The following is a 25214-nucleotide window of genomic DNA, read 5'->3' as shown; positions in this document are numbered from 1 at the left end:
AATGAAAGGTGCATATTTATAAGTCTCACTTTATCTAGATATTCTAAAAATAATAACATTTTTACCAGAAAAATAATGTAGGATATAAATAAAAATATAGGATATATATAAAAAATAATATTCATATATTTCCAATTACGAATCTTCATTTTCTAAAAACAAGATTTTTCAAAATGTATTGTTTGATTTTTATTTGGCATATATATTTGTTGCCCGCAAATAAAAATATTAATGATGTAAGAATGAGTATTTTAAAATTTTATATATATTTGTTAGATTAATGTAGATTAAATTTGCGAAATATTATATTAAATAATTTGAAGAAGATAACACAAGCAATTTATTTTAAAATAAAAATGAAAATAGGACTTTGATAATCTACATAAAAGTAAGATAAAGCAGTTAATTTATTTGAATAATTTAGATATTTTTATATTTAGTATAGAAAATATATTGATTGCGAGATATATTGATTTTCTCAAGCAGGAACAAAGTTATAGTGTATATATTTCCTCCCCTAATAATTCTACCTCAAAATCATCAAGAAATAAAAAAAATTCAGGTAGCAAGATGACGTCTAAAGACGAACGATAATGTACTATGACGTCATTAAAATTATTAAGATGTCATTTGACGTCATTTTGCTACCTGGGAAATAACACACTATTTATTATTTTTATCAAGCACGAAAAATATTTTATTTCTTATTTTTCGAAAATAAAATTTTTAATTCACACACAAAATATCCCGAATTTTTTAATTTTAAATTTAAAAGCAGCAGAAAAAGAATATAATATTTCGAGGTAAAAATATATATATAATGTATGTAATAAAATAAATAAAAAAATTGAAATTTTAATATATTCTTTAAATATATTTTTTAATATATTTTGCCACTGAGAAAATTACTGACAATTTTTTATTCTTTTCTTCTACTCTTATTCTTTTCTTCTAAATATGTATCGACTTGAGATGGAGCCACATCAAAGGTTCCGCACTACATCTGCAGGTGAGATTTGTGAATCGTAATAACGAGACTCTACCAATGTTGCGGATATTCTCGATTCTCGACTCGTTAGACACGTAGATGTTCCGAATAGGTGGACCCGCGCGATTGTTTACTGGTGTCACTGACGTGTAAAAAAAATCGTTGCATCGGAATATATCGTGTGTATCATCGTACGAAGTGAATTACGTGTAAGTGGCTTAATGTTCGATTAACTAATAATAAGATCAGGCCCGAGTAGTTTGCGATGTCATCAAAATGACAATGTAATTCGCGGACCTATGATCAAGTCGTGCATCAATATTACGATGTAATAATCGCTATGTACAAAAAATGCTTACACACGTCTCCATTTCAATGTCCGTAATCGAATTTCCGTGATTCGACATTTCTTTCAGCTTTTGCGTGGAAGCTTCGCGATTTTTTCAACCGAAAAAAATAGCTCTCCCAAGGAAAGTGATAACTTTCACTTTAGAAATGCGTGATGTCATGCATATTGTCGATATATAATGTTTTATCATGTATAATTCTGCGTAGTTTTGCTATCTATTTGCAAGTAAAATATATAAGTTTCTTTTGAGACTTCGCTAAAAAGTTAATTGAAACAAGGAGCATAAAAAAGTTACTATTGTTGGAAAAAGATATTGCTTTGTTAATTTTTACTAAGTACTTTTTTGCTTTGCTAGCTTGAAAATAGCATCAAGTATGGATAGTACAAGTGGATCGAGCGACTCATCGCCAAATGTGGAAAAGGGATGGCCAGCTTTGAAACAGCATATTATAGAAAACAAGATTAACTTTGGATTATGGGTCACAAGACTCTTCACCATAATATTCACCATTGGTTATATCATTCCTATATTTGGGTTTGTTTCTATTTTCTAATTTTATAGCTAGAATGAGACTTATACTTGTAAAATATGTAACATATCTTGTATTTTTTTAGGAATCCTTACAATATATACTATAAGGTATTGATGAATAATGCAGCCACCAGTGCATTACGTCTTCACCAAAGAGTGCCCCGTGTTCAGCTTACTAGGCAATTTTTAGAGACGTTATTATTGGAAGACTCGTGTCACTACTTGTTTTATTCCTTGATATTCTTGTATGCAGCTCCAGTTACATGTATCCTTTCTATATTTAATTTATATGGTTTATTCAATTAGCGTTTTTTTCTTGAATGATTCATATTTTAATAACAAAATTAAATCCTGAATCAATATATAGTGGTGTTGACACCAGTGTTTCTTTTTGCTGTGATGCATTTGGCCAGTTATTCTCTTACCTTGCTAGATGTAAGTAAACAATGATAATTACATGTAATTTATGCAAGAAAATAACATGCATAGCTATTTTTGCATATTCATTATAAAGTGATATAAGTCTTATTAATAGCATCTTATTTATGTGTTCTGTATAGCGTCTAGGGCAGAATAGTTGGTGGGGTGCTCGCCTCTTGATATCTCTGGTGGAATTTCAATCGCGGAATATCCTTCGCTTGTGTGCTCTATCGGAAATTATTATTTTGCCATTCACAGTCCTTCTAGTATTTACGTATGTATTACATAAGATTGCTATATTTTTCCGGCATAATACAATCATAATTAAGAGATGATATAATTGTGATATACTGAATATATCATATAGAAAGAAACAATAGGCAATAGAGAGCATGGGAATTAAATTTAACTTAAAGTAAAGTAAATAATCAGAAAATATAATTCGTTACAGTGATACAAAAAACTCGAATAAATTCTTAACGAGATTTTTCAAGGTGATAAAAACAATGGTAATAAAAATATGTACATAAATAGGCGAACGTTTCTGGCTCTCGCTTTGAGCCTTCTTCAGCGCATTAATAAACGATATAAATTTAAAAATTACGTAATGTCGTAAAATCGGACAGACTTGTTAAAGTCCATGTTAAACTACCAACTGTCGGTGGATCACTCCTAAAATTTAAATTTATATCGTTTATTAATGCGCTGAAGAAGGCTCAAAGCGAGAGAAACGTTCGCCTATTTATGTACATATTTTTATTACCGTTGTTTTTATCACCTTGAAAAATCTCGTTAAGAATTTATTCGAGTTTTTTGTATCACTAAAACGAATTATATTTTCTGATTATTTACTTTACTTTAAGTTAAATTTAATTCCCATGCTCTCTATTGTCTATTGTTTCTTTCTATTTGTTAATTTTAAAGAGAGCTCTTCTCAACACTTATTGAATATATCGTCTTTCTATTATAGGGGACGTGCCGGTTTGCTGACACCTTTCATCTATTATCAGTTCCTGAAATTGCGACTTGCATCGCAAAGAAATCCATTTACTCGAAATGTATTTTACGAACTCAGAAACGGATTGAGTTCGGTGTCGAGAAAACCGGCTGTGCCAGATATCGTCCGAAGAATGATTGATGGTCTGCTGTCTCTGACTCAACAAATGGCACCAGTGCGCCAATAATATATACGATATTAAGATTAAATTTTTTCTTATCATTTCAAGACAGATCTCCTAGGGTTCTAGGGTCCACTCAGCAACATGACACTGAATTAGTGTTAAAACAAAATGGGTGCCGACATCAAAATCCATAGTAAATGTATATTGCATGATAATTTAAAATATTCATGAAAACAATCAAAGCATATGAAAGGTTTCTTAATACTAATATAATTATGTAATTAATTACTGAACATGAAGTAAGAAAACGTGAAGATACTACATCAATTATTATATAAAATTCACAGTTTAAAAGATAATATAATTTGGTTATAATAAATTTGGTTGTAGATATCCATTTTAAAGAATGCTTCAAATCTATTATTATATTTAAGGATAAAAATATCTATGCACATATACTAACGTCATAGTTTCAAATATGATACAAATTTGAAACATGAATTTGTAACAAATAGGTAATGGTATGCATAATAGAATTTATAATGTTGATTGTTATATTTTTTTTCTTTAATCGATTGATTTTATTTTGCACGGTGTTTTTCGGTATTATAAGTTTAATATTTATCTGGTGTATACAAGATATAAAATTACTTTTCGTGAACTACAGGATAATTGTTGACTCGCCATCTCTTTGGAATAAGCTTAGTATTTGTCATGCGTTTTTGTCAACTGTTCGTCTTCTAGTGTAATTTTATCTATTTTCTAATTAATATACTTATCATATTTAAGAGTAATTCAGAATGATTTTGTAAATGAAAATAATTATCAGAGTACACCATATGTAACAAATCTCAAAATATGGTCAATAAATCTTTCTAATTAAAAATATTTAATGCGGATATTTTTATCTAATACAAATAATTTTTCTTGAGCTTTTCAGATATTAAAAAATATGTTTAGGATAAAACACAGATTTTCTGTATTTATTTTTTATTCAAATGGTCATTACACAGCAAGAGGAGCAGGTTGAGGTATATCTTTTGATGGTTTTACCTCAGAAATCGGAACCGATGGAGGTACTTCTTCTTTTGGTTCCACAATAGACACATAATCAGGCAAAGGTTTCTTCGGACCACTCTTGCCATTAGGATCCCAAGGTAGCATAATTTTAACCTTAATTCCTAGTACACCTAAAATATTACATAAAAATACATAATATAATAATTTAATAAAATATAAATTCTTTAAATATTTTTCATATCAATAATGAATAATCTGTAGGAAACATTATTAATACAATATTGGTTGAAACAGTCATTATGCTAGTGTAATCATACCTTGGCGAAGGAGTACATGCCGAGTGGCGGTGTTCACATACTCGTTGGTCGGTTCACCCGAATGAATCATAAGCCCATCAACAAACTTCATTGATTTCGCTCTCTGACCACGTAGTTTACCACTGACAACAACCTCGCAACCTTTTGCACCAGATTCCATGATGAAACGCAGAACACCATAGCATGCTCTGATTATAAATGAGAAAATGATTGAAATGAAGAGATGTTTAACAAAAATTGCAGGAGATATATGCTCAAATAAAAACCAAATAAAATACTGGTTTACCTTCGTACTGCGAGACCTCCAATTAGCTTGTATCGTAGAGACTCTGCTTGTGCAATGGCGCACAGGCCACGCGTGGCCACCTTCTCGGCATATAACTCAACATTCTGTGGTTCCTTGAAATTGAAACGCTTTTGCACCACAGACGTCAGTTCTCTAATCCTGCGTCCTTTTTCACCAAGCACGCTCTGTGTGTGAGTGGCCAACAAAATAATTTCCGTTCGATTTGGCGTCACACGGACTTCCACGCCTGAATAGCCATCCTCAGCAAGCTCACGAGTCAAAAACTCGTTCAGCTCAGCTCTGAAGACACCGTCTCCTACAAACTAGACAGAAAGAAAGAAAGAATAAATATATGTAATATTAAACCTCTCTCCTTGTATCATTGTATATATACATGGATTTTTGTCACAGTTATTTTCTTTATACTTTTGTGGACTAATCACGTTAATACAATCAGGTTAATCTAGTCTTATTAAAATAAACATAACCGTGCAACATAATGTAAAAAAATATCGAATTTAGAGGCATTTGTAGAAAAGATAAAAATGTAATAGGTTTGGTTTAGCAGAATTTCGCACATTTCATATATTTTTTTCCAGAAACTGAACACGCGGCATGTAAAATCGATGACAGTGACGCTAGAAGTATCCATGTCATCCATAATTTTCGGATATTGCATTCGTCAAATTTTTAACGAAATATCTTTCTAACAGCTTCCAACATTGCAATAATGAGCATATTTTCACATATATTTTATTATAAACTCTTGAAAATCACTAACCTTCCTCTTCTTCGATATAGAACGATTCTCCATGTTTTACAAAAGGCCGAAACATTCGTTTCTAGATTGGAAGAGGAACTGGCGGAACTGGCCATAAACTAAACGCGTTATTAGATGGGTCCAACCAGGATATGTTCATACAGAGAGAAGCCTGAGAGGGGCCACGCTGCCATTTTTCATGGGACGCTTTTTCTACGTCGTACACTAGCGGCGCGTGCATCCATTTTACGCCGCCTGGAACTACATGGCCACATCCACTTTTAGGTGCCGATAAAACAGTCGGTTTTGGTTCATGTCCGTGCTACATCCACAATTTATAGCTCAGAAATAACATCCCGCATATAGACGTAAGTAAAATATACTTTGTTAGCTGCGCGATTTCTTTTCCACATTCAAGTATATATTATAAATATCAATATTAATGAGATGCTATTAATGAGAGCTATTAATGAAATAAGTTTGTGTAATATACGTGTGTAGGATATTTTCTCGTGAATATTATTCTCGTGAATATTATTCTCGATAGAAAACAGAAAAGATAAATTATATAAAATTCAATAAATTGAATTTTATTTACTAAACGATCTTAGAAGAAAGACAATTATAGACCATTTCCAGGAGATGTCATGTGAACACTACATATTTGATACGCAACATCTATAACTCTTTTAAAAATAAATATAACATTAAATATATCGAAACTAAATTTCTTTATATTTCTACTAGTTTATGTTATTGAACATAATTTTAGAGTTAACGAGATTCTTGCTAAAAACTAAAAAAACTAAAAATTAATCACATAAACATTTCTCATTCGAATAATTTTCTATCAGATACAATTTTTTACTTATCTAACAATAATTATTGTTTTATTGTAGTATTATTGTTTTATAGTATCTGAAAATATTAATTAATAAACATTTTATAAATGTTTTAATTATTTTAAAATAAAATGGAATATTTTTTATAAGTATATGTATTATATATGTTACACAATTTAAAATCACTATTGAATCACAATCAAAGAAATAAAACGAAACGAGAAATATGTATATATTTTGAATATATTGTTACGTCCGCGGCAGCGACTTCGAGATATCGAAGCGCGTTCAACACAATGGGATACTCACGGACCGCGTAAAATAAGACACTCTTAACGGAAATTAAGAACTTTAATTAGAAATACAGAATACACAAACAATAAATAATAACAGGGGAAATCTCGCGATAACGATCCGTAATGTAAAACGCGTCCGGATAGCTTGATAGCTATTCTTCGACTCAGCTGACCATCGTTATTATACACCAATATATACTATTGATAAATAATTTATATATTATTGAGTTCGCGGAACGATATATATCGAACGCGCACGACACAATCGATCGGCACACACTGACGTTCGCGCAGTAAATAATAACGCGGTTTAAGGTATAAGAACTTTAATAAACCACGAGTAACATATAAGAATTCAGAATAATCGTAAAACGGATCACAGATAGACGCGCGTCCGCATAGCTTGACAGCTGGGCTCAGACTCTCTGACAGTCATTGTTTATAACAATATCTTGACAACGCGCGCGGAAATGATCTTCTTCCGTCGATGTACTTCCCGCCGAAAAAATTCAACAGGTGCCGAATACTTCCAGGGGGATGGGATGCGGGGACGTAACAATATAATAAATAATGAATGTGATAAATAATTAAAATATTAATGACTTACATCATATCTTATTGATCCATCCATTTTCAAGACCTCCTTGTTTTCTTCACTTTTTCCTCGTGGCACTCCAATCCTTGTTGCACTCATTTGAATTCCTCGTTGCACTTACACTCATTCACGAAAAGTTCCTCGTTGCACTTGCAATTGTATTTAGAGAAAGAATTTGATAATATATGAAACGTCTCACATCACTACTTCACTGTTCAAGAGCCACTGAGCGAATGATCGTGTCAGAAACATTACCGCGGTACTGTTTATATCGCCAAGGTTGACTATGTAAAGGAAGAATTTGATAATATATGAAACGTCTCACTACTTTGCTGCTCAAGGTTATATACTGTGTGAATAATGTCCGTAAGTCAAAAACATTACCGCGGTATTGTTTATATCGCCAAGATCGACTTATACTAGATTGTTATTATAATTCATGTTGAAATATTCTATGAGTGATTGCCGAATAAGAAAATTTAAAATTTAATTGGTCGAAATTTATTTAATTCTAATAAGAATCGTTAGGGAAATTATTATAATAAGCATCAATAATCGAAAGATCATAACAAAATTAATTCTCTTATCTCCTTTTATGTATCCCCTGTTACAATTTTTAATCGCGGTAATAAAGCATTACGATTCGATAAAGATTTATCGTTGCGATACAGTTTTATGTCGTTAATTAATTTTTAATTATTAATAATTATATCAAATTATTCGATATTAATCGTAATCGTGTTTAGAAAAAAAATTCGACAATATGCGAAGCGTTTCACACTATTACTTTATTGCTCGATTGTCACCGTGTGAATGATAATAAAGCCGCGAAACATATTAACAATAGCGCAATATTGTTTATACTGACAAAATCGAACACTGTATTATTGATAATTCGTCGCCGAAATATTTCATGTAATATAAAATATACACGCACGCGGAATATTAAATTATAGAAGTATTTTAATTTCTTGATTAAGATTAATTGATTATTTATTAAACAATTCATCACGGAGCCTTTCGTTATGTTAATTATTTGCATCTATAATTCGATTGTTTTACTGCGTATTCTCTCATAATCAAATTATATTTAGAAAATAATAATGTTTAAAATAATAATTATTGTTCGTAAAGATACGAAATACGCACTTTATTATAAGAGAGAATGATTGGGTGAACATGACTTTTACACGAGACCAAAATCATACGCTACTTGCTACAACAATGTATTATTACTACTGATATACGTATATTATATATAGCTATATAATATACGAATCACATAAGACCAAAAGATTAAAGTAATGAATGAAATTGTGATATAGCAATCGCGTTTAATTAATAATTAATTTATGTTTATTTTAAAATTTATTTACTTTAAAATTGTAGGAAGTACGCGGGTCGATATTAAAGACAGAAACTTTTATTACAAAATGTTTAATTATACAATAGGTACGGTTCCTCGAAGATCTCGGCCACGACTGACTCTTTTCGGCTCGCTAATGCTGCTCCACCTTTGTAATCTCTATACGTGGCCCAATCGGCTCACAACACGCTCAGCTATTATCAAAAGAGAACGATTCGAACATTTCAGATCAAAACAAGTATAAAAACTAAGTATAATAATAATAAAGTCAGAGGAACGCAAACATGATTCGAAATTAAATTCTCTATTAAACGGAGAATTTTTTGTTATGCTAATTATTTGAACGTTTCGATATTTTAATTATCGAAAAGCATTCCATATTTTAATTATTAATTTGATAATGTACGAAATATTTCGCACCACTATTTCATTGCTCGAGTGTCACTGTGCGAATGAAACCAAGGCCGTAGCATGTAAACATTAGCGGGCTATTGTTTACACCGTCAAGGCTGACGCTGTTATTGTTCGTCATATCGAAATATTTAAAGAAAATTTGATATACAATATACAAAATATTTCGCATCACTATCTTACTCTTCGAATATCGCCGAGCGAATGATATCAAGATATATACACAGCGTTATTCATAAATACAAGTCATAGACTGACAAGGCCGAACGTTTTATTATCCATTCATTGCCGAAATATTTTACGTACGTTAACATATACGTGGAATATTAAAGTCTATAGGAATATTTTAGATTATATAGATTAATTAAATGATATTTATTAAAGGATTGACGTAGAGTCTTTCATTATGTTAATTACTTCGATCTACAATTCGATTGTTCTGCTGTGCGTTCTGAATTCAAATTATATTTAAATAATAGAAAAATAGAACGATAGATAAAACACGAACGAATTATATTTACCTAATATTTTGGGGCGCAGAGTTATATTCCAAATAAAAATTGAATCGTGGAAACAATTAACATTAATGAAAGGCTCCATTAATCTTTTAATAAATAATCATATAATTAAAAAATCTAATATAATCTAAAATACTTCTATATACTTTAATATAATCACGTATGTATTAAAGTACGTAAAATATATTTCGATAACGAACAGACAATAACATCGACCTTGATGGCGTAAACAATAGCGGGCTAATGTTCATTTGCCATAGTCTTGAAAAATGTTTTGATAAAAAAAATAATAATAACACAGTTTTCAGTCTTGGCGGAGTATGATGTCAGATTAATTTTTTCGACTCTATTATTATTCGCGCGACGACACTCAAAGAGTAAATAATGACGCTCCTAATGACGTTAAAAATTCCTTTTCTAGACACGATCGCGATCAATATCAAAACATTGTTTGTTGTATTAAAATACGTAAAATATATTTCCAGGAACGAACAATAACACGGTGTTCGGCCTTGACAACGTAAACAATAACGCGCTAGTGTTTATGTCACACGGTCTTAGTATCATTCATGCGGCGACACTCGAGCGATAAAGATGGTAGTGCGCGCGAAATAGGTCGTAAAATTACGTTGTTAAATTAATTATTAATTAAACGACTATTGTATCATGACTTTCAATTACTATATTAAACTTTCGAATCTATAATTCGTATTAATATACATGTATATGCATATATATATATATATATATATATATATATATATATATATATATATCAATAATGAAAACAACGTTTGTAACGAGTTAGTATTTAATTTGATCTCATATAAAAAGAGCGAATCGTACTTCTCTCAATGCGTTTCTCGTAATTATTCCGCGATCGGAAGTGCCGTGCAAAGTATCTCGCGATCGTTTCTATATATAACTAAATATTACTATATTACAAGGTGCAGAGTTAAATTCCAAATAAAACAATTGAATCGTGGAAACAATTAACATTAATGAAAGATTCCATTAATCTTTTAATAATCATATAATTAAAAAATCTAATATAATCTAAAATACTTCTATATACTTTAATATATTCACGTATATATGTATTAAAGTACGTAACATATTTCGATAATGAACAGACAATAACATCGACCTTGGGGGCGTAAACAATAGCGGTTTTCGGTCTTGGTGACGTATGTCAGATTAATTTTTTCGGCTCTATTATCATTCGCGCGACGACACTCAAGGAGTAAATAATGGTGCGAGACGCTCCGTCAAAAATTCCTTTTCTAGACACGATCGCGATCAATATCAAAACATTGTTCGTTGTATTAAAATACGTAGAATATATTTCGTGGAACGAATAATAACACGGTGTTCGGCCTTGACAACGTAAACAGTAACGCGCTAGTGTTTATGTTACACGGTCTTGGTATCATTCATGCGGCGACACTCGAGCAATAAGGATGGTAGTGCGAAAAATGTGTACGTCTTAAAATTACGTTGTTAAATTAATTATTAATTGAACGACTATTGTATCATGACTTTCAATTACTATATTAAACTTTCGAACCTATAATTCGGATTAATATACATGTATATGCATATATATATATATATATATATATATATATATATATAATGAAAACAACATTTGTAACGAGTTAGTATTTAATTTGAGCTCATATAAAAAGAGCGAATCGTACTTTTCTATCCCTTATACGATATATTAAAGTGCGTTTCTCGTAATTATTTCGCGATCGGGAGTGCTGTGCAAAGTGTCTCGCAATCGTTTCTATATATGGTTAAATATAATTAATTGTTTGTTCGCGAGTGAATATCAGTGCTACGAGGAAACAGCAAAAGATGAAAAAGAAAGGAGAAGGACATCTGGAAAAGTATTGGCCAGCCAGAGAGCAGTGATAGAGCCTGAAGCAGCCAGAGAGATATGCGGTGAGTAATTTATAAAAATTACTTATTATTCATATATATTATTTTTAAAATAGATATATTGTTTAACATTTTTTTATTTTATCGATAATAAATGTATAATTGGTAATTATCCAAACTGGATAAATAAAGACCAACCGAAACATCAAAAGTCGAATTAAATTCATGGATTTGAATATTAATCTTCCATTGATTTAAAAAAAAAAATTTAGAAAAGCGCGATAGACTCTCTCAAAGATGGTGGAGAAAGTTTATATATTATATATCATAACTATATATAAAATTATTTATATAAAAAATTTATATATGAGACAAAATATATGATAATTATTTTCTCTTTTCACAAGCAAACGTAAATGTTCGAAATTCTTATTTGTTTTTTTCGACCGTTAAACGAGTGATTGGGAAATAGATAAATTAGTATATTTGTGGAACCCAATTTGTTTACCTCACGTAAAAGATAGACATATAACTTTGTTTAATCACGCAATAATTTTCTTGAATGAGAAATCTACGCGAAAAATATGGTTTATTTTAAATATATATATGATAAAACTCTACTCTTTTTAAAATTAGTGATTAAAGACAAAGAGAAGCATATAAAATATAATTATAATTAGATATTTAGAAATATTTCGTGATAATCAATAATTATATTTTTTTATCGTATACATATGAAATTGTTGGGCATGAGAGCTAAACGAATTTTTCGTATTATATTTGATATAACCAATATCAATGCAGCAGATAAATTGGTAGATTCGCGAATCACAGTCCACGTAGAATGGAGATTTATTATTAAAGAGGAGAAAAAATTTTTAATTTACTCCGAGATATTAAATGGATTTGTGCAGAAATAATTACATGTATATATAAACAATAAAAATACGATAAGATACTTAAATTTTTTATGAAATAAAAATAAATTAATTCTTATCGGTACGATGCGGAAGAGCAGAATTATAGTATTCAATAAATGTAATTTAATAACAATAAACTCAAGTCATACACAAAGTGGTAATAAAGCAAATAATTAAGATTTAGGAAAATTGTTGAATGCAATTAGATTTTTTTTTAAATATATGTACTTTTGTGGAATACTATAAACGAAAATCCATTTTTTATTTTAATCATTATTAATTTTAAATAATATTAAAATATACATACATGTATATTTATTTATATTTATGTATATTAATATCATTTAATATTTTATATAATTTAAAGTTTATATATACATATAGAATATATTCATAATATATAATACATATAGAATATTTTAATATTTCACATTGGTCAAATAAATTATTATTAAAGATAAAAGCAAATAATTAATTTCACAAATAATAAATATAATAAAATAAAATAGGTTATAAATTACTCACGATTATTTGCTATCGCACGATGCGGTCAATGGGTTATTTTCTTCATTTCTCTCATTTATTTTTTTCTGCTCCTTTATGGCACTCATTTAATATTCATTTACGAAAAATGTAATTACGCACTAATCAGCATACGATCATACAGAAATTTACGCTTTGTACAACACTCGCGACGTTACACCATGCCTTTTGTCATTTTGCTACGTGATAATAATGCAATAAATCTCAAAAAGTTATGACTCACTCGACATTAATTGAAATCAAAATCAAAACGCGTTACTCGCTGTGTAAATAAAAATCGTACAAATTAATAATCACTAATTGCAAAAATTATAAAGAACAATCGCGTTTTGTAGGATCGATTCTCAACGAACGACTCGAGTCTTCCCGCGAGAAGTCAAAATTTAGTTCGAACGCGTGACGCGCATAAACATAATATAACAATTCGTCATATAACAATTCTTTTAAGTAAATAACCAGTATATTGAAATAGTTTCACCAACTGGTCAATTGATCAGTTTTTATATCAGTAATTAAATCGGTAAAACTGTTTCGATATACTGATTATTTATTTTAAAAATTTATTCATTGTTGCCGCCATGTTAACGTATGGAATAAATGGAATATATTCGTGAGTTACAATTTTATTATTAATAAATCGTTAATTTGACCATTGCTCTTTCTATTATTTGAAATATTCGATTATACGATTGGAATATAATTTCGAAACACGTATTTCGCGTGATGCGTTCATTTAATTAAGCAATTAAAAAGAATCGAATATAATTAAGAATCGATGTGTGTGACGGGAATCAAAATTATAAATTATTTTGTTGCAATCCTCACAAACAATAATTATTATTCTTCTATTAATATTTATAATTAAGAATATTTCGTCCGATGCTTTATCATATAATTATTTGATGATCTAAATATATATAATTCGACTGAGAATGCGCAGTAAAACGATCGAATGGCAAAATCGAATAATTAATATAACGGAAAGCCTTGTGAGGTATATTAATCGTTTAATAAATAATTAATCTGAGTGCACGTGTGCGTGAAATTAAAAATATATTTGTATATAAATTTAATTCTCGTATATATACGTCACAGTACGCGTAAAATATTTCGGCAGCGAGGTCAATAACACGTTCGGCCTTGATGACGTAGCGCGCTATTGTTTACATAGGCGAAGACCTTGTATCATTCGCATGGCGACATTCCAGTAGTAAAGTAGTGATATGAAACACTTCGTATTATTGAATTCTTTTCCTAAAAGTGCGATCACGATTAGTATCGAAATATACACGTAATTCCCTACGACTATTACAATTAATAATTAATTAACTCTTAATAAATAACATGAAACTATATGATGATAAATTCATCGAAACGCGATCCTTCATTATTCCAAATAAAAATTGAAACGAAAGGGGCAAAAATTACAAATACATAGACTTTGTATCATTCACACGGCACATTCCAACGGTAAAGTAGTGATACAAAACGCTTTGTATTATTGAATTCTTTTCCTAAACGCTATCGCGATTAGTATTGAAATATAATTCGCTACGACTATTGTAATTAACAATTAATTACTTTAATATTTCAATCTGATGATTCACGTTATTGTGCAAATATATTATACATCAATAAATAGAAATATCATTATTAGTGTAAAAATCGAGTGGTGTATGATTTTGCTTCGTTTAAATGTCGAGCGAATTGTAATATTTTTTGTGTTCCTCTCTCACAATATAATAAAATATGTATCTCGTATGATTATTTTGCGATCGGAAGTGCCGTGCAAAGTATCTCGCGATCGTTTCTATATATAACTAAATATTACTATATTATAGGGTGCAGAGTTAAACTCCAAATAAAACAATTGAATCGTGGAAACAATTAACATTAATGAAAGGCTTCATTAATCTTTTAATAATCATATAATTAAAAAATCTAATATAATCTAAAATACTTCTATATACTATAATATATTCACGTATATATGTATTAAAGTACGTAACATATTTCGATAATGAACAGACAATAACATCGACCTTGGGGGCGTAAACAATAGCGGGCTAATGTTTATTTGCCATAGTCTTGAAAAATGTTTCGATAAAAAAAATAATAATAACACGGTTTTCGGCCTTGGCGACGTATGTCAGATTAATTTTTTCGACTCTATTATTATTCGTGCGACGACACTCAAAGAGTAAATAATGGTGCGAGACGCTCCGTTAAAAATTCCTTTTCTAGACACGATCGCGATCAATATCAAAACATTGTTTGTTGTATTAAAATATGTAGAATATATTTCGAGGAACGAATAATAACACGGTGTTCGGCCTTGACAACGTAAACAGTAACGTGCTAGTGTTTATCTCACACGGTCTTAGTATCATTCATGCGGCGACACTCGAGCAATAAGGATGGTAGTGCGAAATATGTACGTCGTAAAATTACGTTGTTAAATCAATTATTAATTAAACGACTATTGTATCATGACTTTCAATTACTATATTAAACTTTCGAATCTATAATTCGTATTAATATACATGTATATGCATATATATATATATATATATATATATATATATATATATATATATATATATATCAATAATGAAAACAACGTTTGTAACGAGTTAGTATTTAATTTGATCTCATATAAAAAGAGCGAATCGTACTTCTCTCAATGCGTTTCTCGTAATTATTCCGCGATCGGAAGTGCCGTGCAAAGTATCTCGCGATCGTTTCTATATATAACTAAATATTACTATATTACAGGGTGCAGAGTTAAATTCCAAATAAAACAATTGAATCGTGGAAACAATTAATATTAATGAAAGATTCCATTAATCTTTTAATAATCATATAATTAAAAAATCTAATATAATCTAAAATACTTCTATATACTTTAATATAGTCACGTATATATGTATTAAAGTACGTAACATATTTCGATAATGAACAGACAATAACATCGACCTTGGGGGCGTAAACAATAGCGGTTTTCGGTCTTGGTGACGTATGTCAGATTAATTTTTTCGGCTCTATTATCATTCGCGCGACGACACTCAAGGAGTAAATAATGGTGCGCGACGCTCCGTCAAAAATTCCTTTTCTAGACACGATCGCGATCAATATCAAAACATTGTTCGTTGTATTAAAATACGTAGAATATATTTCGAGGAACGAATAATAACACGGTGTTCGGCCTTGACAACGTAAACAGTAACGCGCTAGTGTTTATGTTACACGGCTTGGTATCATTCATGCGGCGACACTCGAGCAATAAGGATGGTAGTGCGAGAAATGTGTACGTCGTAAAATTACGTTGTTAAATTAATTATTAATTAAACGACTATTGTATCATGACTTTCAATTACTATATTAAACTTTCGAATCTATAATTCGTATTAATATACATGTATATGCATATATATATATATATATATATATATATATATATATATATATATATATCAATAATGAAAACAACGTTTGTAACGAGTTAGTATTTAATTTGATCTCATATAAAAAGAGCGAATCGTACTTCTCTCAATGCGTTTCTCGTAATTATTCCGCGATCGGAAGTGCCGTGCAAAGTATCTCGCGATCGTTTCTATATATAACTAAATATTACTATATTACAGGGTGCAGAGTTAAATTCCAAATAAAACAATTGAATCGTGGAAACAATTAATATTAATGAAAGATTCCATTAATCTTTTAATAATCATATAATTAAAAAATCTAATATAATCTAAAATACTTCTATATACTTTAATATATTCACGTATATATGTATTAAAGTACGTAACATATTTCGATAATGAACAGACAATAACATCGACCTTGGGGGCGTAAACAATAGCGGTTTTCGGTCTTGGTGACGTATGTCAGATTAATTTTTTCGGCTCTATTATCATTCGCGCGACGACACTCAAGGAGTAAATAATGGTGCGAGACGCTCCGTCAAAAATTCCTTTTCTAGACACGATCGCGATCAATATCAAAACATTGTTCGTTGTATTAAAATACGTAGAATATATTTCGAGGAACGAATAATAACACGGTGTTCGGCCTTGACAACGTAAACAGTAACGCGCTAGTGTTTATGTTACACGGGCTTGGTATCATTCATGCGGCGACACTCGAGCAATAAGGATGGTAGTGCGAGAAATGTGTACGTCGTAAAATTACGTTGTTAAATTAATTATTAATTAAACGACTATTGTATCATGACTTTCAATTACTATATTAAACTTTCGAATCTATAATTCGTATTAATATACATGTATATGCATATATATATATATATATATATATATATATATATATATATATATATCAATAATGAAAACAACGTTTGTAACGAGTTAGTATTTAATTTGATCTCATATAAAAAGAGCGAATCGTACTTCTCTCAATGCGTTTCTCGTAATTATTCCGCGATCGGAAGTGCCGTGCAAAGTATCTCGCGATCGTTTCTATATATAACTAAATATTACTATATTACAGGGTGCAGAGTTAAATTCCAAATAAAACAATTGAATCGTGGAAACAATTAATATTAATGAAAGATTCCATTAATCTTTTAATAATCATATAATTAAAAAATCTAATATAATCTAAAATACTTCTATATACTTTAATATATTCACGTATATATGTATTAAAGTACGTAACATATTTCGATAATGAACAGACAATAACATCGACCTTGGGGGCGTAAACAATAGCGGTTTTCGGTCTTGGTGACGTATGTCAGATTAATTTTTTCGGCTCTATTATCATTCGCGCGACGACACTCAAGGAGTAAATAATGGTGCGAGACGCTCCGTCAAAAATTCCTTTTCTAGACACGATCGCGATCAATATCAAAACATTGTTCGTTGTATTAAAATACGTAGAATATATTTCGAGGAACGAATAATAACACGGTGTTCGGCCTTGACAACGTAAACAGTAACGCGCTAGTGTTTATGTTACACGGGCTTGGTATCATTCATGCGGCGACACTCGAGCAATAAGGATGGTAGTGCGAAAAATGTGTACGTCTTAAAATTACGTTGTTAAATTAATTATTAATTGAACGACTATTGTATCATGACTTTCAATTACTATATTAAACTTTCGAACTTATAATTCGGATTAATATACATGTATATGCATATATATATATATATATATATATATATATATATATATATATATATATATATATATATAATGAAAACAACATTTGTAACGAGTTAGTATTTAATTTGAGCTCATATAAAAAGAGCGAATCGTACTTTTCTATCCCTTATACGATATATTAAAGTGCGTTTCTCGTAATTATTCCGCGATCGGGAGTGCTGTGCAAAGTGTCTCGCAATCGTTTCTATATATGGTTAAATATAATTAATTGTTTGTTCGCGAGTGAATATCAGTGCTACGAGGAAACAGCAAAAGATGAAAAAGAAAGGAGAAGGACATCTGGAAAAGTATTGGCCAGCCAGAGAGCAGTGATAGAGCCTGAAGCAGCCAGAGAGATATGCGGTGAGTAATTTATAAAAATTATTTATTATTTATATATATTATTTTCAAAATAGATATATTGCTTATTATTTTTTATTGCTTATTATCTCGATAATATATATAATTCGCTCTAAAAATCACAAAATATAATGCATGTATAAAATATTCCAGGTTTTATTTTAACACATTTGAAGTATCTACAATAAAGTATCCATAATAGTTTTATTATTAATTAATACTTTTATATAGAAATATGTTAATATTTTATAAAATATTTTTAAAATAATATAATTATTTAAATATTTCATATTTACATAAAAATTAACATGCTCTCCTTATTAAAATTATATTTTTCAAAAATTTATAATAAAAAAAATATTTTTTTGCTAGCTTTATATTTAAAATATTAATATCAGAGATAAATCTCTCTTAAAAGATAAAAAAATGCGTGTAATAATTAGTTTTACAAAATGAATTATTTTGAGATTTATAAAGAATAGATCTATAAGAGTATTAATTGATTATATTTGTATTTAATTTTTGGCGTATTGACTTAAAAATAAAAGTGTGTAACAAGAATTAAAATTATATAAATTATTTTATTCTGATCTTTATAAGAATAATTATTTCTTTAACGATACTTAAAGATTAAGTGTGTTTTATTCGATGTTTTATTTCTCATTCAACTTTTAAACAATCTCAATCTCAATACAATTTAAATTGAGATTAATTAACTTCACGGTTAAAGATTTATAAATGTGTCAAAGTGGTCAAAGTTATTTACTGAACTAAATATTTCGCACAATTTATTCATTCTCAAAATAAAAATCAAAGCGACGAAAATAGATAATTATTAACTAATATCTCATTATAATATATTTTCAAGCAATAATTATTTTCATTATGATTCTCACATGTACATTTCTTATATTCAAATATAATCTCGCATCACGAATAATAATAGATCAAATGACTAATAATTAATTTTCGATACAATATTTTAAATAAATTTGAATTGTGTGATATGTATACTATATAATTTTATAATATATATTTTATAATTATTATATATATTTTATATATATTTTATAATTTATTTTTTAATTAAAAGGTGAATTATCAGGATTTGAAGCTTGTTTTTTAGAAACATATCTGCATCTTTCTCTTTATTAATCGAGAAAAAAGAGAGGTGCTATATAGATAATTTTTCAATTATAAAATAAATTTCACACAAATTATACGTTATATTATAAATGTATATAATCCACCCCTCTATGGGTACACCTTGACGCGGTGGGGTGGCTCAGTACTTGGATGGTGCCTTGAGGTTTATTTTAAATTTTTTAATTTAGGATAAATCTCAAGGAGCCTGAAGGGGAAGCTAAGTACCCAGCACAGCATTGCCACGAGTCGCACAATGGCTCATATGTGGCACGCGTCGTCGACTTTCCGTCGTCGGTGCCGTCAACGTGTCGCGGACGGCGGCGTTTCGTTACCGCGTTTTCGCGTTTAGCTTTCTCGCGTCATCGCGTTTTCGCGCTTCCGCGTTGGACTTTTCGTATAAAAATCCCAATTTCATTATTGTCACGAGTCTCTACTTCTGATGCCAACTAACTAGGATTTCGAGTTTGCACACGTTGCTCTACAACGTACACTCGTGCTTCGTGCTTCGTCAAGTGATTCGGCTCGAATTAGTTAGAACTCGATCGATTGCTCGGAATGGTCGTCAATGGGTTCCTTCTCTTTGCTCGTCTACAGCCACACGCACTGCGTGTGTTAACCCTGTCGAGGAGTCGAGTGGATTCCCCTAGGCACGATTTTCGCTCGGTAAAAGGGGTTGCCTCCCCATTTTCTAAATTGCTGAATGTTAGCATTTAAAAAATGTGGGTATCCTCTTCTTTTGCCGTCTACCAGCCTGGTGTAGCCATATCCTGCATTGCGGGAAACTTCGTGTTCCGGGCGAAGCACCTGAAATCGTGCTTAGCGGGTCCAGGTTCGGTACGAGATAGGATAATTATGCGCGAAAAAGAGTTGGTGAAATTCATTTTCCTCTATTTCCGTCAATCGTTTCGTCTTCTTTCCGGTTTGGGCTTAGTCCTTGCTCATTGTATCGTTGCATTCCCGACCTGTTGGCTCGAAGCTGATTCTCATAAGTGAAATGGGATTTTCGCTCGTACCGAAACCGGGAGTGCCGTTCAAAGTATACACATATTAAGTATATACATCGCGCGACTAAATAGAAAATTTTTTATCGTACCGAAATAGTGCGGAAACCGTTTAGTATCGCGCGTAAAAGTGCGAAAATAGCGATATAAAAATATCGCTCGTGAGTGCGGGAGTGCCGTTAAGTATCGCGCGTCTAACTGAGAGGAGGAGGAGGCCTAGGAGAGGCATCGGGCGCCGGCAGAGCAACCTTCTGGTAAATAGTTTATTTATTTGCAATTATATATATGAAATATTGAATATATTTATTAAAATTTAAACAATTAATCGTGTAATTTGATTTTTATTTATATGATTTAAATAAGAGAGAATTGAAGAAAAAGATCTTGTAAAGATACAAGCTTTTATGAAATTATTAAAGGATTATTAATAATGTTTTTGTTTCTAAAATTTATAGAATTATTTTATTAATCTGCTATTATTATATGCATCGAATATAAAATTCAATGCAATAATTTTTGAAATATTAATTATTTTGAACGTTATTATAATTTAGATCTTCTATTTGTATGTTATAGATCGACCCAAATGATCTGAGAGGAGGAGCAGGCCTAGGAAAGGCATCCTGCACCAGCGGAACAACCTGATGGTGAGTATTATTATTTTTATTAATTGTGTATAAATAAGTAAATTAATTTAATTTATTAATTTGATTTATATGAATGATTTAAATAAGAAAAAATTGAGAAAATTTTTGTATAATTCTTTCTATAAAAGTTTCTACTTAAAAATATTAATTAATTATAAAATTATTTAATATTTGTATATCTATTTATAATTGCGTGCATCGGATATAAAATTCAATGAGTCCAATAATAATTTCTTAAAATATTAATTATTTTAAACATTGTTATAATTTGTATTTTATATTTGTATGTTACAGACAACGTAGCTTCAATATCAACTCCGCTGTTGCGCATCAGTGCCGGTAAGTGACAATCTTTTATTTTGAAGCAAAGGATTTGTAAATGCATGAAGAAATCCGTTGCTTCTAACTCTCGGTTGGCGGGACAATACGCGTGTAAAAATTAAAGTGAAAAAGTAAAGGAAAAATTTTTAAAATAAAGATATAGATGATTTTTATTGTAATTTTACGAGAGACATATACATGAAATTATTTATTTCCATTATATATATCGGCCTTTATAAAAAATAATTTTAAAAATATAGATTTTTAATATGTAAATATTTAAATATTTAATCTATAAGATAAAGATATTTATAAGTAACCCGCCGACCGAGAGTTAAAATGCATGCTAATTATATTTTATATATGCATGATGATTTATATTTTGCAATTTTTGACGACTGAATAACGTGCGTTAAAGAAACGATCATAATATCGCACGATCGTTTTTTAAACAAATTAGTCGTCAGGATGAATGGCCAGAAGTAGAGATAACTGGCTTGAAAAATATTTACATGGTCAATATTGGCCAAAAGATGTGTTGCGCGGCTAAGGCCTAAATTTTATCGCGGATTTTCGGTTAAGACTCCTTAAATTCCTCATTATCGCGGATTTCTAATTAGGGTTCCCCTTATTTCACCTTATCGCGAATTTTTGCTGGTGTAAGCCAACAAGTAGGGCGGCTAGGACTGTTAGGTCTGTTAGGGCTGTTAGGGCTGTTAGGGCTGTTAGGACTATTAGGGCATATAAAAATTAAATTTATTTTAAGGGAAAAACATAATTATTAGGTCTGTTAGGACTGTTAGAGCTGTTAGGACTGTTAGGTCTGTTAGGGTTATTAGGGCTATTAGGGCATATAAAAATTAAATTTATTTTCAGGAAAAAAGACATAAAAATATGTTATTTTTAGGAGTATTTTCATATAATTTATTTTGTATAAAATTAAATAAATTATATGTAAAGAATTGAAATTGATTATAAAAAAATTATAAATAAAAATAAAAAATTAATGTATGGAAAATGTAAAAAATGTAACTTAAATACATAATATACATTTAAGTTGCATTTTATTATACGTATAACATGTATTAGATTTAATATTTTATTTTTTATAAACTGTATTAATAATTTATTTTATCACTTGAATTCAAATGTGAATGTTATTAGTATCTAATATGATAATATTTATTTGATAAAATATTGAGAATAAAAAGTAATTCAAACTAAATAATTTTTTTTCTAAGTTATTTAAATCTATATACATTGATTATCATTGATTAATCATTTCAAATAATAAAAATTTGGCAATTTCCTTATGTTGAGAATATTGATACTAATAGCATCTATAATATAAATTGTATTATTTTTTATTTTTCATAATTTTCTGCACAAATGTATATAAATTGTAATAATGTCTAATTGTAATAATGTAAAAGAAATCTATTGTACATTACACGAAATTAGAAGAATACGTACAATAACAAAATTTGTTGAATTAACACATTTAATATATATTTGAATATTTGAATTGTAAAATTATTAAGGTATTTGGATAACTTACTTTTTATACTAAAAAATTATTAATAAATTCGAGAAATTTTCCTAATCGCGCAAATACTGTAAATTCAAAATACTGCAAATAAAAAATTCTTTTACATAATAAAGATTATTAAAAAAAAAGTATCAAAGGAAACACGATGTTAACCCAATAATTAGATATTAGCTTTTTACTCGTAAAATTTGTCGCGCTTTTAATATTACAAAAACACAAGTATATTCGAAAATAAAATATTGCGAAAGATTAAATATTATCGATCACGCGGAAATTAAAATCTGTAAAACGAAATAATTTTCTTTGATTATCGTTTTCAATTAAATGTATTTCGAGGATGTATTTCGTATCGGAAATGTATTTCGTATCGCGTTAAATATTTATTGAACGATTTTATAATAAATTATATTGCAAACAATTGCGTTATTTTCACGTTTTTGGACGTGATCGCTGTCTGGGCGAAGAAGCCTTATCGCTATCCCTCATGTCAAGTGGACGCTAGCAAATGCACGGTTCGTACTGGCGGATAGTCGAAACGATTTTCATTGTGGAGAGTTATTTCTTGTCGGTTTTGGGAATTTATCCGCAACGTTTAGTTCGGTGCTTCATTAAAAATTGGGAGTTTCCATTACAGAGTTGGAATTAAACCCAGGTTTTCTTGGCGGTTCCTGAAAACAGTGTTTTTGGCAGTGATTTAACGACGATCACCGTACAGTGTCTGAAATCGAATCACAAAATTCATTAAATATATTTTGAGAGAAGATATATTTTCCTTTTTTTTGTCAAAAATGTTCTTCCATTAATATCTTTTCTATTAATATCAATAATGAAAATATTTAATAATAGTTTAAAAATGGATATAATAAATAAAATTCACTTTTTCAAATATAAATTTCATTTAATAAGTTTTTGCAGACTTTTTTGTGCAAATTTTTTATTATTTGAAAAGTTATGGTTACAAACAAGTATATTTTATTAATTAATTTTGAATTAATTTTATTTTTGGTCTCTTTTAAGAAACCACTTGCAGGGATCACTGGATGCTTCACTATCTCAGTATATTATAATTATAGTTTATTTTAGATAAGAGTGTATATATAATAAAATACATGTGCGTAAGTTGTGACATATTTGAAAAACTATTTTTTTATATTATTCTTAATAATATATTAGGAATGCATGATATAATATAAAATGTGTGAGTAATTAAAAAATTCGAGACAAATCGAATGGGTACTCTGATATCAATAAGATGTCTGCAAATTATTGTTACGTGCTAAGTGTTAACTGTTAAATGCCACAGAAAAATTAATTCCTTGATAATCTTTCATTTGATGTTGCTAAATATTCAAATTGAATTTTTTTTTTAATCTCACTGTTATCAGATTTGATTTGTCTCGAGCACATTTGGTACCCTAAAATTATTATTCACATATTTAACCAAGCAACGATAAAAGCGCATGTATTTCATTTTTTCTAAATATACTTGATTGTAACATGTATATAAAAATCATTATATCCAGTCATTATTTTGTAAAAAAAGATATTTCTTAAAATCGAAGAACATGTTTTTTTCACGCGAATTTTAATCTCATATATTGAAAATGATAAGAAGGGTAACAGTCGTTAATCCGCTGCCGAAATCACTGTTATCGGGAGCAATCAGGAGGATCGGGGATTCGTTCCTTCCTGTAGAGGGACTTCTGATGTTTAATGAATCACTTAACTATTCGTTGTGAATCGATTTCGCGAGATCCGAAATAGAAGAAATAAGACAAATTGAAGTCGCTTTCCACTTTTAGGATCGTTCTTCTCTCTGTCAGATATTAACCAGCGTGTCACCCGGCAGA

The 25214-nt window shown here is 29.6% G+C and overlaps 2 protein-coding genes and 1 long non-coding RNA gene across 3 annotated transcripts; 2 read left to right on the top strand and 1 right to left on the bottom strand.

Moving 5' to 3' along the window:
- Positions 1–1031: 1031 nt before the first annotated feature.
- Kr-h2 (transmembrane protein 33-containing Krueppel homolog 2) lies at positions 1032–4298 on the top strand. The gene is made up of 6 exons (XM_083086085.1): positions 1032–1197; positions 1693–1872; positions 1953–2134; positions 2237–2304; positions 2430–2563; positions 3260–4298. The coding sequence occupies exons 2-6, from the start codon at positions 1712–1714 to the stop codon at positions 3471–3473; spliced, it is 759 nt and encodes a 252-aa protein (XP_082942211.1). The 5' UTR covers positions 1032–1197; positions 1693–1711; the 3' UTR covers positions 3474–4298.
- Positions 4299–4365: 67 nt separating this feature from the next.
- Rps3 (ribosomal protein S3) lies at positions 4366–5972 on the bottom strand. The gene is made up of 4 exons (XM_083086086.1): positions 5815–5972; positions 5034–5356; positions 4748–4935; positions 4366–4600 (listed from the first exon to the last, which is right to left on the bottom strand). Exons 1-4 carry the CDS (start codon positions 5845–5847, stop codon positions 4416–4418), a joined length of 729 nt encoding a protein of 242 aa, XP_082942212.1. The 5' UTR covers positions 5848–5972; the 3' UTR covers positions 4366–4415.
- Positions 5973–19965: 13993 nt separating this feature from the next.
- On the top strand, positions 19966–21975 carry LOC145964245 (uncharacterized). The gene is made up of 3 exons (XR_014436385.1): positions 19966–21101; positions 21424–21494; positions 21789–21975. It is a non-coding gene; the product is annotated as an uncharacterized LOC145964245 (long non-coding RNA).
- Positions 21976–25214: the final 3239 nt, after the last annotated feature.

This window comes from Camponotus vicinus, unplaced genomic scaffold (genome assembly GCF_025532165.1).
Source record: "Camponotus vicinus isolate PSW18456_S1 unplaced genomic scaffold, iyCamVici1.0 SCAF_13, whole genome shotgun sequence".
NCBI classification, from domain to species: domain Eukaryota; kingdom Metazoa; phylum Arthropoda; class Insecta; order Hymenoptera; family Formicidae; genus Camponotus; species Camponotus vicinus.
The sequence above is the reverse complement of the archived record's forward strand: the minus strand, read 5'-3'. Positions and strand labels throughout refer to the sequence as shown.